This window comes from Varroa jacobsoni, unplaced genomic scaffold (genome assembly GCF_002532875.2).
Source record: "Varroa jacobsoni isolate VJ856 unplaced genomic scaffold, vjacob_1.0 scaffold_589, whole genome shotgun sequence".
Classification (NCBI taxonomy): domain Eukaryota; kingdom Metazoa; phylum Arthropoda; class Arachnida; order Mesostigmata; family Varroidae; genus Varroa; species Varroa jacobsoni.
In genome coordinates this window covers 22,975-40,061 of record NW_019213491.1, presented here as the reverse complement: position 1 = coordinate 40,061, position 17,087 = coordinate 22,975, and the positions used below count along the sequence as shown (strand labels likewise).

The window sequence follows — 17,087 nt, the reverse complement described above, 5'->3', positions numbered from 1 at the left end:
ACAGAGTCGTGCCCTCTTAAGTGAGCCGCAATAAGCTAGGCCGACATCGAGTTTCAAAAACTTGGAGGGTTGTGACTGCCAAAACGTACCTACAATTTTGCGCGCCATAATTTGAACGCTTTAAACAAATCAATTCCCATAGAGACTGTGAATTTTACCTAACTTAAGTTGCACGCCACTGTGTTATCGCACTTACACGGCCTAGTCAGCTAGTTTGACATACCCCATAAACCTAGCTATCTAAGTACCGCTGGAGGATAAATATTGTAACGAAGATCATGTTCGAGTAGGTTCCTTTTTATCTAGGGTAAATATTTCCGAGTTCTACGTGCACACATTACTTCAAATATTCTTCCAACGTGAAACAAAGTGTGTGAGCACCCGGTTTTAAGCCTGAGCCAGCCTGCGTGTCCGTACAAGCATGCTCCTCGTATATCCCTTAGTGTCCCTTATTTGGTATATTGGTACCTACGTAGTACTGTAGTATCACTATTGCTACAGTATCATAGGTACAATTTTATCGCAGCGGAATTATCCGACGTCAACATTGTGTTCCGCGAACGCCTTAATTGTTTATTATTTTTTGCTGGTTACCAGGGCTGACAGCAGCGAGTAGTGCATCATAATAATTGCAAACATTGATGTTATTCGTACACGTAATTATCGTTACAAATTGTTAATTAATTCTATTTTATTAAAATAATCACTGTTCTGTATAATCTTTACTTATCTTTAAGTTTCAAATATCTTCTGAATTTGCTTTTGAATACGTTAAGTTAACCGACTAATTTAGATAATGTGATCTGGAACTTATATTATATTTGTTATAATTAATATAATATAATAAATATTCAACGTCGATTAAAAATAGAGGTGTCATTAAAAATAGATTTCACTGTTAATCTAAATACGACTGCATGAACTCTGTTCAAATGATGTAATGGTTTTTTTGTTATATTAAATGACGATAGAAATGGCTTTTTCAGCTCGGATGGCCGTGCTGTCATATCGGAGATAATTCCAGACACGATCACTTCATGGGTAATAACTGCCTTCGCTATGGATCAGGCCACAGGCTTAGGAATTGCTCCGACACCTGCCAAGGTTACGACTTTCAGGCCGTTCTTCGTAACCGTTTCACTTCCATACTCTGTGAAACGTGATGAAGCAATCGCTGTTCAGTGCGTCGTCTTTAACTATGGAAACAAGGCAATTGAAGCTGACGTAACCCTTGACAACACGCGAAAAGATTTTGTGTTCACGTCTGCTGCTTCGAAACCCGATCGTAAACGGGTAACGGTTCAGCCCCAGAACGGTACACCTGTGACATTCTTGATCACGCCGACGAAGCTTGGCTATATTGACATCAAGGTAACAGCTAGTCACGGCTATGGAGGCGACTCCATTTCAAAAAAACTGCTTGTTCAGCCGGAAGGATCGACGCAGCACTTCAATAAGGCTATTTTACTTGGTACGAAGATTGCGAAATCTTTTTTACGAATCACATTTTGTTTTTTAATAATGATATTTTATAGCTTTTCAGAAACACAGTAGTTCGGGTAAAGGTAAGAGAAATGTAGGCTAAAAAAATACAAAAGGTCTACAATATTTAACCGTTGTCACGTCATCTCAACATGTATTCATTACAGAACGTCGTAATTCTCAGGCAGCGCCTTCGAAGTACAATGTGACCGTGACCTTTCCGAAGAACGCTGTACCTGGTTCTGAACGGGTGTACCTTACCGCGGTGGGGGATATCCTCGGACCGTCTGTCAACAACCTCCAAGGACTTCTGAATATGCCTCACGGCTGCGGCGAGCAGAACATGTTAGATTTCGTCCCAAATATCGTCATTCTCAACTACCTAAAGGCTTCCAATCGGTTAAGTCCACATTTGGAGGCTCAGGCTCGACGAAATATTGAGCATGGCTACCAGAAGCAGCTCACATACAAACATGATGACGGATCGTTTTCCGCGTTTGGAAATACCGACGAATCGGGCAGCACCTGGTTGACAGCATTTGTCCTAAAATCCTTCGCACACGCGACTGAGTACGTTTCATTAGTTTTTGGTTTCTTGCTGTCTCTTACTAAGGGGGGAATTATTTTGCGGTTTGGCAATTGTCAGAAAAGAACACGCTACGTTCGGGAACGGACCGACTAAATTGAACTTAGCGTAATTAACCGCTGTTCTCTTTTGTGACCTTGCAGGTATATTAGCGTGGACGAAAACGTCATTAAGAACGCAACCAAGTGGCTTATGGAGCAGCACCAAGGCGATGGAAGCTTCCGCGAACCGGGTCAGGTTGTCTATAAACCGATGCAATCCGCCGCTGGCAGTGGTCCTGCCTTGGCGGCGTACGTCCTAATCGCTCTGTCAGAAGCCGGCGTTCGAAACGACTATCCCGACCACATCCGTCAGACAGAGGAGTACCTTCTGCGCGAGCTTAGAACCACCGGAGATCCCTATGTCACGGCGTTGATCACATATACACTGCATATATCAAATAATTCCAATAAAGATCAGGCATATTCACGTCTCAAGGCGTTGAGGACTACCGATGATCAGCACATATACTGGAAAGATCCAGCTGTCACACACAATATCACCGATTACGAGCTACATCAGACAGACTTGTTCTTTAAGCGCCACTTCAAGGATATCGAAATGACAGCGTATGCTTTGCTAACACTCATTAATCGGGGCGATAACAGTCAGGCAATCCCTGTTATGCAATGGTTGATTAGTCAACAAAATAGCAACGGAGGCTTTACCTCGACACAGGATACCGTTATCGCAATTGAGGCTCTGTCGCAAATTGCAGCCACTGTCGCGTCTTCGACGATCTCAATCGATGCCACAATCAAATTTGGTGAAATCGGTGGCTCGCGTACACTTCGAATCGAATCGCGAAATGCGCTCATCCTGCAGAAGCTTGAATTGCCACCAGAACTCAAATGGGTTGAGATTGAGGCGACAGGTTTCGGTACGGCGATTGTCCAGGTATCGTGGCAATTTAACCTAATGGTGTCTTCGGAAGAGCCGGCATTCTATCTCAACCCGCTTTTAGACAAGACCTCAACAGAAAACTATATGCAGCTCTCTGTGTGCACACACTATCGAGGTGAGGGGAACTCGAGTAACATGGCCGTCATGGAGGTTGGCCTACCATCAGGTTACGTATTCGACTATGATACGCTAAGCTCGATTCACCGTACGAACGATGTACGTCGCGTCGAATCGTATGATGGGGACACGAACGTTGTAATTTACTTTGATCGAGTCACGAAAAGGGAGCTCTGCGTTACAGTGCCAGCTCATCGAGAGTTCTCAGTGGCACACCAGCGACCTGCGCCCGTCAAGATTTATGACTATTATGACCTTGCGAAATCGTCGAGAATATTCTATAATCCAAAGAAGGTATGCTGTTTTCATCACAGTTTTCGGAAATGCATTATCTAATAACATTTTCATCACGCATTAAAATCAAATTCATATATCTTCAAGCGGACTTTTTTTTTCAGTAGGCAATATGAACTTGCTTATGAAATTTTCGGCTTCAAGTTCGTTCGGACTGGAGTTTGGCTACCTTTCCTGCTTTTTTTAAGCGTATTTCGATTCGCTCAAGCTTTAATTTGTTCACTTTCAGGCTCGGATCTGCGACATTTGTGTCGAGGATGAATGCGCCGAGTCCTGCAACGACGTGGACAATCAACTTGAACGTGAGATCACGGATGGAAGAATAAGTGACCCAGATTCTGCGCTACACGGCGCGAAATCATCGGCCTTGGCCATCGCTTTTTTTACTTGCATAGCTTTACTTCGGAACAACTTCAGCAAGTTCATATAGGATGAACAGATCAGTATGCTGCATAGAAGCGACACAGCTACGAACTTGGCGACAATGATTAGGGAATGAGAAAACCCTAAAAATTGTCTACTTTCAATAATTAGATCTTGATACGGACAGTAACAAAAAACTGGCGGACTTAAAAAAATGAATTTCAATGACAAAAAATTGTAGCTTACATACCATATGTGTCTGAAGCTGAAGTACGACACGTTTGAGCGATATCATGAAACATGTCGTGTAGATAAAAGGATGGTTGAACAAAAATAACAAATACTAGATAGTAGGAAATGGATATGTAAACTCCAGAATACATTGGGTGTAAATTTCAAATCGTGGCATTTTAATTTGTGATCCTGGTATCTTGTAAATTTTTTAATTTCTCTCCCTTCACGCGTATGAAGATCGTGATTGACAAGTATAAACGTAGTGTAGGAAAATCGTGACTGACAAATAAAAACATCGTGACTTATCAAAAAAAACCAACATCAAAGAAATAAAGCCGACAACGATTCCTAAGGCCAGTAATTAAAGAACAAGACCAGTGAATTTTAACAGAAACACACAGCGACAATTAAGAGGTAAATATATTAACAGAAGTTGCCAAACGTTGAGTATCAACAAACCTGCATATGAGGAAATTTAAACGGCCAATGAAACAATAAACAGGCCACTTTCTAAAAGGCCAATGAAACAATAAACAGGCCACTTTCTAAAAGGCCAATGAAACAATAAACAGGCCACCTTCTAAAAGGCCAATGAAACAATAAACAGGCACCTTTCTAAAAGGCCAATGAAACAATAAACAGGCCACTTTCTAAAAGGCCAATGAAACAATAAACAGGCCACAGTAAGTATATTCAGTAAATATATTGACAAACGTTGCCAAACGTATGAAACAATCCCGAATATGAAGAGAATGAAATCTAAAAGGCCAATGAAACAACACAAGAAAATGGAGAAACCTAAAAGGCCAATGAAACAACACAAAAAATAGGCCAGTAAATATATTAAGAGCCAATGAGTTGCCTGAGGTCGGGGTGCGTTCAACGCAAAGCAGCTAAGCTACCTCGATAAGTATCGCTCCAAAAGTCGACTCGAGCACAGAGGGGTAACTCCGCCGGCTACGGACCGCAAGTCTGGTGCATTCAGTAAGGCATGGTCCTAAGCAAACTATTCCGACGCCGACAACAACAGCAACACTATAGCTTTCACTGAGCTCACGATAACCTGTTTAACCCCACAGAGCTGTAGTTCCAACTACACCACGTTTTATGATCGATACAGACGGCAAAACACCACGGATTCATGTACACATTTACAGTAAATATGGAATATGACGCTCTCGTTAAATTATCAGAGCCCGAAACAAATCGCTGACCGCTGGCAATAGTAACAACAGCCCCACTTAATGTGAGTCGATGATGATCTAAGCTTAGCAATTATGAGCTACGTGCAGTACACATGCACGAAGATTCCGTACGTCGATGCCAAGCCGGTGCTAAAGCCACGTTTCAAGAGCATGCTCTCCCCTTATATGCAGTGCTGTGGCGCCGCTCTGAAAAGGGTGTTATGTCGGATGTCGCCGGAATGCGGAGGGCAAGCTGAAGAAACCCCAAACCAGTAGAGGCCAGGCCAGTAAATGCAAAGGCCAGTAAATGCAAATGAATAAATCTCTTTTAATGGCCAGTAAATGCAAATGAATAAATCTCTTGCCAGTAAATGCGCAAATGAAAACAAAATCTCCTCTCTCCTCTAAAAACGAGGAGAAACAAAAAGAGAGAAAACGAGGGAGGAGAAAACGAGGGAGGAGGTTAAATCTACAGCAGCAGCAGCAGCATCTGTCGAGAGCTGCCCTTTGATAGTCGCTCCTGGCGAGCGGTTGTATATAATGTAATTGTAATATCGATTGCAATCTAATAAATAGCAACGTATGTAATTATATGAAAAACAATTGGGCTTGATTTTTATATCGACCCTATAGGTGGTTATTTATTTATCGCTAGCACCATACAGGTATATTTATCCCGTGTTGTTCCTGGAAGACTTCCCGGATTTGATGACGGCAACGCATGGTGTTGTTCATACATTACTAGCGGCACCAGGCCACCACAATCCCGCTTTTCTTCTTGGCGGGGTGACACGGCAGCGTCTGAATTATGCAGCTGGATCGGAGACGAGCCACTCTTGGACCAGTGCCTCCTCATCGGAGCCTCCTCCTCGAAGCTGCATTATCCCGTGCAGATCGACATAGCTGGACACGCTACATTTGCAAATCTCAGCCCGGAGTCGACTGGCAACAATTAGCTTATACGGCTGTTTTATATACGCTTTTGGGGTCGGACATTTTTACTATTTACATAGATATGATTAATTCGAAATTTACTGAAGAAATCCATATGTTACTAAAGCTAGCATGTCATCTGCAACACCGCACTTTTTTTAATAGCTTCCAATTCGATGTTAACAAATCATGTTAGAACCAGTCCTGTGATTGGTTTAGCTAACTGAAAGTTCTAGTTCGCAAATAACGATGTTCATCGATGACTCTTGAATCGGAAGCAAGAAAATCAGTCTTTAGTATCTTGCGATTTTTGGTGGACGGCCTAGCACATAGGAAAAGAAACCTCGAGCCTCTTTCAGAATAATACCATTGTGACTGGTAAGGTTTCGGCACGAAGATGCTATACTGTCTTCTCGTTTTTTCGAAGTAACTGGTTACGCAAATAGTCGTATTTGACCACGCATTTCTGATATCGATTGTTCCTGCTAGGGAATCTTGTCGTTGCCAATGGCAGATTTTCTGAACGACTGTCCTCGTAATTGATTTTCTTCAAATATCCAGTCAGAAAGATTAATTAATCTTTCGAAACTACACCTACTGTTGAATACAAGTTTTCGAGATGTTTCAATTTTCGTTACAATTAGGTATAGTAAGGCACTGGTCCTACTCGCTGAATCAACTGCAACAAACGTATAAAATGTATATAAAAAAAATAAGTATGTCGCATAATTATGCAATAACGTAAGGACTACTGCGCTGTGTATGTTAGGTATCTTAAAACAGCAACTTTGACACTCGTAGTCCAGATTAGCACTAAACGATTAAGTTCCGAAGTATGCGTAATGAAACTGAAGAGCTACTAAGGTCGACTGTTTACATAATCGATTATTAGAAAAAATGAAAATAAATAAAAACAACAAATAACAACCAAGGTACAAGTGTAGCCAAAGCCGTACCAACCGAAATCGTGTTATTGGGGGACCTTTGTAATTTCTTTGGTAAGTGCTAGGGCACCTACCACAACCTATTGTGACTATTGTGTGAAAGTTTTTTTGCTTACAATCCAAGGATCCTCATTCTGGGGCAATTTACATTACACGTTCGTTTAAGGGACCATGATTCAGATGACTTTTTTTTTTATCTTAACGCATGCGCAGTTAAACTATAACTAACCACGATATTCCTCGCACGCATATGGAGTAGGTGGTGATTCAAACAAGCTCGAAAGAGCCTTGAAATGTAAGTTTTAGGAGGACACATTTCGGAGCTAATTTTTAGAAAAAACTATTTTGAGGTTAAGTTCTCAGGAGAACTAATCTTACGGCTATGAGAATTTTTCTTCCAGTCATCCTAACGCTGAAGTAGCTCCTGTAGTAAAACGTATTTCTTGCGTGAGTTGGATAAAAAAAAAAATAGAAAAAGGTAAAATCATACTGCCATCGCTGTAAGCGAAGCTGACAAAACTCCACGTTAAGTAAGTCACAAATTAGCTGAAATGACACAGCAGCCAAGATGACAGATTAAGTTTCCTAGAAACGACCCAATTACATGATTAACTACCCAACTAGGTTCAATTAAAAAGTTACAATTGCTCACAAAGAGTGAAAACTAGTACCTACAAAAATGATAATTATAGTTACCATAGAGTGCATATTTATTGTATCACATAGTAAAAGCACACAGCAACTGTAATAGGAAGTCGTAAAATCCAGCTTTGTCGTAAGACATCCGTCGTCGCATTTCATGTTCCGACATATTATTGGAACAATGCAATACATCATATTGCAACCTCGGCGGTTCAGAGCTGTCTCCCTGTTGATTTTGTCATGCAAATATGTCTGACGGAGCAGACGCTGATAGTAACATCTATGAACAACAAAAACAACTACAAACCTAAAGTAAAAGCTTAGAGCACAATCAACGGAAAATGGAAAATTAAATTTGCACGAACGATTGTAATAATCAAGAAAAGCTGAATCGTGACATAATAAAGAGCTTCGAAAGTCTACATCGTCGACAAATCGTCATTAAAAATATATACGAATTCAAAAAAATGCAGCGACCCGCGACGCATTTAAACGGGGTAGCTTTACACGAATGACAAGGCCGTTGTGAAGCGATACGCAGGAGGAGCGTTGTGAAGAAGAAGAAGAACGTAACAGCGACAAGGTAAAACAATGTCGTCTCTTACCGACTCTGTGCCGTCTCCATTTACCTAAAAATGTGTTTCGGCTTCGGGTGTTCGATCACTGTCCATGCAAAGCTTGTTAGCGGAGCCGCTCGTTAATACCAGAGCAGTATGAACTTGTGTTATGAAGAGTTCAGCCCTGACCATTGCTTGTTTGTCAGGTAGCCCCGTCCTTTCTTTTGGCGTCTGGTATTCCTTAGATGCCTCCATAATTGTCGTGGCTCCTTTATCATTTCGGTGTTATCATCATCATAATAATGATGACAATGGCATGCTTTTCCCTGTTCTGGTCCTGCCTTTGTTTAGCACATCATATATTTGAAATCGTGGTTCTTTTTGCCGCCACTCTACGAGCGTACATAGCTTCAGACTGTTCTCGCGATGCGGCTGCACGCATTTCTTCCACGCACTTTGTTTTGTTTTCCTATTTCCGTCTGTGATAATCAAGTTTTGCTACAATGGCCGTATCTTCGCGCTCAGGAATCTCGCTTCTAGATAATTTGAACTGACACTGGATAATAGTAGTGATCTAAGCACCTCGGTGTCAGACATGTATACGATATTCATACAAATAGACTAATTCAGATTTCTCGGTTAGTTAATTAGTTTGTTAAGCTGTTCGAATGACCCTCGTTTTCATTACCTATTTACTCTTTTGTGTCGACTGTAGTAGAAATTTCGTTTTGAAGTGGCAAAAGTTAGTCTACATCTTACTGAACAAGTTTGATTGAACTTAACCCTGCCGGTTCTATTCTGACGTAAATATATCGAAAAATCTATCCACAAATTTTTACTCGTAAGCACTGCCTAAACACACGACGGCAGTCTAACACGTAACCACTTGTCTGTATGCTAACATAACAAGTGTTTCTAGATACAGGTTAAGAACAAAACATTTTCCAAATAAATGTGTGCACAACAAGTTCGACTAAAAAAGTCCAAGTAAGCTTTTGTTATTTTTATGTTATTAAAAAAATCCAGAATCTTCTTGCGGCCGCTGACGAAGGGACTCACATTGTGAACACTTTAGAAACTAACAAAAGGAGGAAGCGGATAGGGTGTTCCGTACAAAGTCGCCTAAAGCACAGTCCTAGCTACATGTAGCTTCTAAGCAGCCTTGATGCCCCGTACGGTCTGACAATAAGTCACAAAGAAACTGTAACGTAACTTGAACGAATAATTAAAAAGACAACAAAAGTGGCTAACTCTGGGGCTTTTTCTGCAAAAGGGCGTAGCTCTGTGTCAGTACTTGGTACTATCGCAGAAACTACAAAAAGCGAAATTTGCCAAACTTAATCTTATAATGAAAAAAAAAATCAGTAGCTAGCTAAGCTTCATCATTTACTTTGCGCGTAAAAAAAAAAAAAGAAAAATTATTATCTTTATGTTAGCCAAAATAAACAGGAATTCGTTTTGCGCAAAAGCCCTTCATATATATGTTCTTAGATGGGTACCGTTTACACTTGGTAAGTTGTTCTGGCCCAACTCTAACTCGCAGTGTTGAACAGATGAAACGGCAGACATGACCCGAACATAACGTATCCATAAAGTAGTAGGATTTTACGCTAAGTTTGCAATAACATGCATATATAATCTCAAAACTTTACCGGTTCCTCTAACCAGGTTGTGGTTTTCGAAGTTGGATCTAGGCATGGATATTTATGTCCGGTATGAATGCAGAGGTCCAGTCAATAATTTTTTTTACTAAATTGTTTTTATTTCATGTTTAACCCTTATATGATATTTCTATGTATGACTATTTGAAACCAGTCGCCTAGGAAAAGCAGGCCCAGTATGACTATTGAATTTTCTATCGACTGCATGTATACAAATAAATGGAAGCTGCATATGAATCGCTTTATTTGTTTTATAGCTATTATTAGTAAAATGCAGTCTTTTTTTTTAAACACTCAGTTGAAGGAATCTAGGATTGTAAATTGATTTGTTTCGCGTATTCACACATGCCTGAAATACCGGTTTCAATCGACCACTACAACCAGCGCACCTTGTGTCGAACCCATGAGCTAGTAGAGTTAGAATAAAAAAGAAATAGATAAAAATAAAAAATCAACAGTTCAACAATTCCTACATGATTCGTGATCTTAGACAGTTTATTTTGTCATACTTTTTTTTGGCAAAGGCAACACATGTGGATACAGGACGCCTTCCTTGATAACAACAGTATAATGTTTATTGTATTTTAGCTAATATGATCATATATCTAAAGCATCAGTCCATTAGCAAGTATCCAGAACTATGTGACTGCATCCTACAGTAACAATCCAGCAACACTGGACTCTTCATCCTTGAAGACTCTAGGGAACCAAGAAATCGAAATACTCCGTGATCATTTGTTCGATTGTATTTCTGTGTTCTGTGCATAACTGCCTTTTGAGATCGGAATAGTTAATATGAATACCAAGTATTTTCTCCTTAATGCCGCAGGACAAAGACGTCTGTTGCATGTCTTCCGATCCTATCCGTTCAGTTTTTGCGTTCGGTCCTCAGTACATGTGGGATGCATACGAAGGTATATGACGATTCGGCATGCTAATGTAGGCCGTATTACAATGTGTTTCTGTGTTAGAAATATTTATACACATGTAGAAGTAATAATAATGATAGCAATAATGTACAATAATAATAGTATCTCGTAAATATCTGTATAGTTCAAATAGAGCGAGATGTTAGCTTATATCTGGAATATTCGGCGTAATAATATTGAAGAGCTGTAGGTAGCGAACTGTTACTGATTGCGTATGTCCGATACGATGGCCATTGTATAGAGACTAAAAGTTTACGTTCGTATTGGCTGTGCGTAAAGCGCGCGGCGTAGCATTATAAATGCTTACAAAGCAAGTCGAACAATCCAGAGTTGATGTCATTAGCATTTTCCCTCTGTCAGAAATGACGGCTGCGGTCCGAAGCAATAAAGAAGGGAATATAATAAGTAATATACGCTGCCTCGTACACATGAGCCTCAGAGACGAGACGTGCCCAGCTGACGTAATTGCAAGCTTAAGATCTGACGAAAATAAGCTGTGGGACTTTTTTTGGTGTTTAGCGGCCACGGCACCGTTAACTCTAATGTATTCTAGAAGTATTCTAATGTCGTAAATAGTAATAGTGATATAAGATGTTGATCTTTTTTTTTTTTTTTTGCTTTTCAACTCGAAAGATAGAAAATCGCTAGATTACTGTGTTTATATTACGCTCGTAGCACTATGCCACAGCTAGTCGAATGATCAAGTGCCCTTCCTGGGCCCTAAGCGAGTGCGACCATTATAATACCGCAAAATGCGAGTCGTCTGAACGCTATACAGTACGCGTATGTACAATAAAGAAAAGCGCATTAATAAAGAGAGCTACGTTTATATATATGTACAGCCTATTGCTACTGCTACTATTATTAAACCCCGTTGTCGGCGTACGATATATTGCGGTACGTGAAACGAAACAAACAAGGTACTATTAATAATGGGAAAATTGCTTCTCCGCTAGGTGGCGCCAGTAAAAATGTTATTCATGCGAAAGCCTCATAGTTAGCTATGTCACATTTGTGACTACTAGTTAAGTACACATAAGAATTTATGAACGAGAGAGAAAGTTGCAATCAAATGTTTAGCCGTGTTCTGCTCGGCTTGCCTCGTGTTCCCCGATCGGTTCCTGATACATATGGTCATGCCATGAAGACTGATTCCCTATTATCACTCTGACTAACCTGATTTCCTCCTGTTGAAATCAAATTGCGTAAGCCATATATGCGTTACTCTATACTTGATAAGATAATTGTCAATGAATAATACTGTTAGAAGGTAGCTGATAGTTATCTGTATGTCGCTAACTGAAGTTGTTCCATGCAGGGTCGTTCTACAGTCGATCGTTGTAGTTCATATAAGTTATGCTAAGTAAATTGCTGCCTGTTCGTATTGTAGGTGTTAACCATTTTAACTGTAACTTCCATCTGAGCTGCTTGTGGATGGTGCAATCCTTAAAATTTTTGTTGCATTTCGTCGCCGATCGTTTGCGTAGTGAAATGGTTCGGCTAGACGTGTCAGTTCACTCAGATCACCTCAGTGTTCTCAGATAGACCATTATATCATGTTATGTCTATGCTACAAGAAGTGACTGTTGAATTTGTTTCCGCCATGTTTCTCATCATCATCTTCTTCTAGCCGTAACGATAATGATAGAAAAGATTACCAATTTGCCTTGTAATAGTTAATACTAGTAACTAGGCTTTCCTTTCGTTCGAAATCGTACAAACCAGCCAGGCATTAACATTTGGCATCGACTACAGAGCTTTTGTTAAATGAATATCTAGAGAAGCAAGTTTAAGCTTGGACGTCATGCTTACCATTATTATTTCTATCGTTATCGATTGCAATCACTATTATTAGGCAGAGATATATTGCTCTTACAATGGAATCACACGCAAGACAAGAAGACGGTAGAAGAAACGCCACGGTGTTCAATAAGTGAAGAATTACGTTATTTAATTGCTAAAATCAAACTTACTTTTTATAGGTATATTTATGTCTGTGGGTGTGTGTGTGTGTGTGTGTAGTGTGTGTGTGTGTGTTGGTGTGTGTGTGCGTGTTGATGTAGAAACTCACGGCTACAGTCCATCATTCTGGTAACTAAGCACATAACATAATGACATATGTCACAGAAAACCTGTTTTGTTTCCATATTTAAGTAGAATAACATATGGCGTGAACATAAATAGCAAATATAAATACACAACAATACAATGCTTTGCGGAACAGCATTTTATCATAACGACTGTAGGGTTAATTGCCGCATCCATTACGACGGGGCGAAGTTTCACAGGCGCTGTACTTCCTTCCGTATTTCGGAACTCAAACAGTTATTGAAGAGGCTACCCAATGGCCCGGAAATAGATCTGAGCACAACGTTTAATATCTATAATATGACAAGAGGAAAGGATGGCAACAGGAATGAGCTGGTGCGTGCAAGAGTACATACGGTTTGTATGCATGTACGTAAGATTTGCATAGCCATTTTTGGCATAGTAATACAAGCTGCAACAAAAACGCTCGTTCCAATCTTCATTACCTATGCAGCAGATCCTCTAATTTGATACTAAACATAGCCAATAATCGCAAGGAAAAATTAAGTTTAGCACTGTTATCTTATAGCAGAGCAAAGTTTCTGCAAAGCTTAGTAAACAAGTTATTGTGGCGTATCGTATATGAAAGTGCCATTATCACGAACCGACCTAGGACACTTTGCCGTTTTCGTTAAGAATATCAATAACAATCCTGTGATAGCTGCAAAGCTGCGTCTCGTTGCTGCACTATGTAAGGCAGGACGCCAACTATCAAATTGCTACGGCGTCATCAGCTGCGTGCTAGCATTACTTACTATAACTTTCATTTTCACATCGATACCGTCAATTCAATGTTGTCGTCTTCGTGGTTATCATCATCATCAGCGCCATCGCCTAGCTTTTCATCTGCATGTCCGATTTTCTCACTCGCTCAATTCTTCTTCCCCGACCGAAACGAATCCTACCGCTCCTGTCACATCATTATGCCCCCGAATCCCCCATCCCGCCCAATAAGATGTTTCTGTACTCCTTTATCTTCACCTTCAGTATAGTTACTTTTATAATTAGACTAGAGTTTAGGTGTCTTTCCGCCCTCCGTTGTATGATTTTTAGATATATTTATGTCATATATATGTATGTGTGTTTGCATGCATCTATAGGTGTCTTTTGTTGTTTACAATATTTTGTTGCTTCGTGCATTACTAGTTTTGATATTTAGTCGGAATTATAGTTATCTTAGGACGGTATTCATCCTCGGAATATTGCCTTTAACAACAACCGTCATACACACGTACTTCGTGTGGGACAAACAGACTTTTTGTCTCTCTCTCTTTTATAGATTATAGGTTTTTTTTAGTTACATCGTTAATAGCATTATATTATCGCCGTCAGCGTTTCCTTTATGTATTTTAATATTAGTCTATTTTAAAGTGTAGTGTTGTTCTATCACAGAATAAAACTGAGAACGTTGTCAAGTTCTCGTCGATGTGACAACGCTCTGCCCCGCCGTTTCGTGGACTAAGTACATCGTGCACCTGGATTTTCCTGGAAGCGTATTTTGCCGTAAAAGGCGGGAACTTTCGTCGTATTCTACAAATAGCCTTCTCATGGCCTATCTTAAGGCGAGTCCGGAGTCGCTAGAGGTGCTCGGAGTTCGGCATCATTATCGTAATCGTTTCTCAAGCTAAATCGTACTTGGTTTGCCTTCGAGGGACTGCCTGGACTTCGAAGTGAAGGGGAGATGCCTGTAGCGTAGCCATTGGCACCGTTTTTGATGATCACCGATGTATTGAGCGGGACCCCATTTATTACGATTGACGACGAACGCGACGATTGGGGAGGTCCGGTCGATAGAACTTCGTGTTTTCGCCCGAGGCATGATTGCGTTTCTGGGTCCCGAAGCTCACTATGACTGTCCTTGAGGTCACTTTCACAGCCATCTTCTGACTCGGTTTTACATGCGCATTTCCATGTCTGTGCCACAGGAATGACCAGGACACCGGAAGCTAGTATGCTCAGTCCGCTAATATAGAAGGTCGTATTATAAGATCCTGTATAAAGAAAAAAAAAAAAATAAAAAGTTAGAGTGAACTTATGAAAATTCTTAGCGGTGCCTCGACAGTAGCCGATATGATTCACAATTGTTGTTTGCCAAATGTTCGCTAGAAAATCAGTAATAGAAGACGAATGGAAAAACAAGCCACAAAAAGAATCATGGTGTCGCGTGTGGCTTCTTCTACCCAAAATTAAATGATGCGGTATTGGGCAAACAACCAGAGCCGGTAGCTGAAATTCTTTCACTATGACGGATATGTTTACGAAAAAACCAATCCGTTGAAGAGAAAAATACAGATGCTAACTATGTACAGCCGCTTTTCCCTTTACGCTCTGACAGGATACATCGATAGGCTAAAGCTGACTATTAAAGGGACCTGTCGAAAACAAGTGCTTTCCTTCTTGCCATCTCTTACGATCATCATGTTCCGCTTACCGCTGATATCATAGAGCCATCCTGCGATTGGCGGTCCAATGAGGCCAGCAATGCCCTGGATGAGCAGCAGAAGGCCATAGGCGCCAGTAAAGTTGTCGAGCGATATTAAGTTGACGACAATCTCTGGTACAAGCGTATAGTTAGCAGAGATCGTGAACCCGTAAATTGCTGAGGCCGTAGCCAGCGGAAGATAGGAGCTGAACAGCGGTATTGTGGCCACACTTGCACCTGCTACTATAGTGCAAAGGGCATAGAGCAAGCTCGGGTCTATCCAGGGTTTATCGCCGACATAGCCGACGATGACAACGCCGAGTGTGTTAAGTACGCCGACAATTGAGATGATAAATGCCCCGGACCCTTCCTGGATCGAAGGTAGCGAAGCCGCGTGATCCGGGATGTATACATACGGATTGTCCACACAAGCGTTTAGGAGAAAGTTTGACAGGCAGAATAGTGCGTACCTGTTGAACAGAGACAGTACACGTACGAGGGGTTGTCAAGCTGTCAATACTCTTGTTGAGTCGCCGACTGTAACCAGGTGTGGAACTCCTACATGCTATAGTACAAGGAACTTTAGATACTCCCACTACAGATAATTGCTTTAAAAATTACAAAAATATACTTAATTTTATTATATTTCGCCGGCGTTGTTCAGTCTACTAATATTCGATAGCAAGAACGGGATGAAAAGCATGAGATAGAGGGAAGGCAAAGTAACTGAGAGGCGAAAAGGTTGCACATCTTAGGTACCAGAAAAGGTGTGTTTTCGAAGATCGCTGTCCTCTGGGGAAAAGGCAACGATTTGTTCGATGACTTTCGGAAATGGAGGCCACAATTAAAGGAAAACCGGACCAAAAAAGACGAAGAAAATGTATCAAGGCTGCTGGGAGAAACGACTCGGAGGAAACGGACGTACGAATGTATTATAGTAAAGGGAATAGTAATCGTAATAGCTATGGCAGAGGGAGTTCCCCATTACGCTATACCACTGACGCTCGCGGCGACATCAACCACGCTGTTGATGGAAACTCGAAGCGCGAAAAAGAAATAAACGATTTCCCAGCGACTGGCTTTCTGCCTACTACTACACAATCGTGTGCATTCGTATACTACATTTGTCGGTCATGTGTGTGACCGATGTTTTGTGTATGAAACAAGGCGCTCTTGAGTTGAGTGCAACACTAGGAAAAGACTTTTGCTTTTGAAAGGGCACTTGTACTCAAGACTATACTGTCACTCACTTGAAATTCGTTAATAGTCTGACATCCATCATATCGCATACGACGTCTTTCAGATCCTTGAAGAATTCACAGGGACTAGACTCGCTTTCGTTGATAGTCGCCATTGAATTTCGGTAGATATTCGGGCAGCTAGAAGCCTTGAGACGGTATCTAAAAACGCATACAACACAATGTCAGATAAAAGCAATCTAAACCCGACCGCATTTCCGTATGTTATCATGTCTCAACAACGATACCCTATATGACCATTTTTCGGACGACAGAATCGTGCATGATCAGCCCTCGTACCGGTCAGTCCTAAAAATACCAGGGTTTTTTTTCTATCTACTCAAGGTCCAATCACAGCCTATATCACCTGATTTAAATCAAACAACGATTCCATCGTGTTACCTTCATCAACGTAATTTCTTTTTTTTTTTTTTACCTTTTAATATTGAGCATGGCTCCCCGGTAGGTAAG

At 40.8% G+C, this 17,087-nt stretch overlaps 2 protein-coding genes across 3 annotated transcripts in view; one reads left to right on the top strand and one right to left on the bottom strand.

Annotated features, from left to right (window-relative positions):
- The window catches only part of LOC111261712 (CD109 antigen), a 76,896-nt gene extending 71,091 nt beyond the window's left edge, over positions 1-5,805 (top strand). For both annotated transcript variants that reach the window (XM_022835398.2, XM_022835397.2), the window contains exons 8-11: positions 987-1,471; positions 1,650-2,052; positions 2,212-3,421; positions 3,651-5,805. In XM_022835398.2, the coding sequence (XP_022691133.1) occupies positions 987-1,471; positions 1,650-2,052; positions 2,212-3,421; positions 3,651-3,851 (2,299 nt within the window). In that variant the 3' untranslated portion in view covers positions 3,852-5,805. The remainder of the gene's footprint in view (positions 1-986; positions 1,472-1,649; positions 2,053-2,211; positions 3,422-3,650) is intronic.
- A 6-nt stretch (positions 5,806-5,811) lies between these two features.
- The window catches only part of LOC111261713 (uncharacterized), an 18,187-nt gene continuing 6,911 nt past the window's right edge, over positions 5,812-17,087 (bottom strand). Inside the window, exons 6-10 of the mRNA XM_022835399.2 lie at positions 17,053-17,087; positions 16,629-16,778; positions 15,388-15,848; positions 7,776-14,947; positions 5,812-6,814 (exon numbers count right to left, since the gene is read on the bottom strand). Of these exons, the coding sequence (XP_022691134.1) occupies positions 14,514-14,947; positions 15,388-15,848; positions 16,629-16,778; positions 17,053-17,087 (1,080 nt within the window). The 3' untranslated portion in view covers positions 5,812-6,814; positions 7,776-14,513. The remainder of the gene's footprint in view (positions 6,815-7,775; positions 14,948-15,387; positions 15,849-16,628; positions 16,779-17,052) is intronic.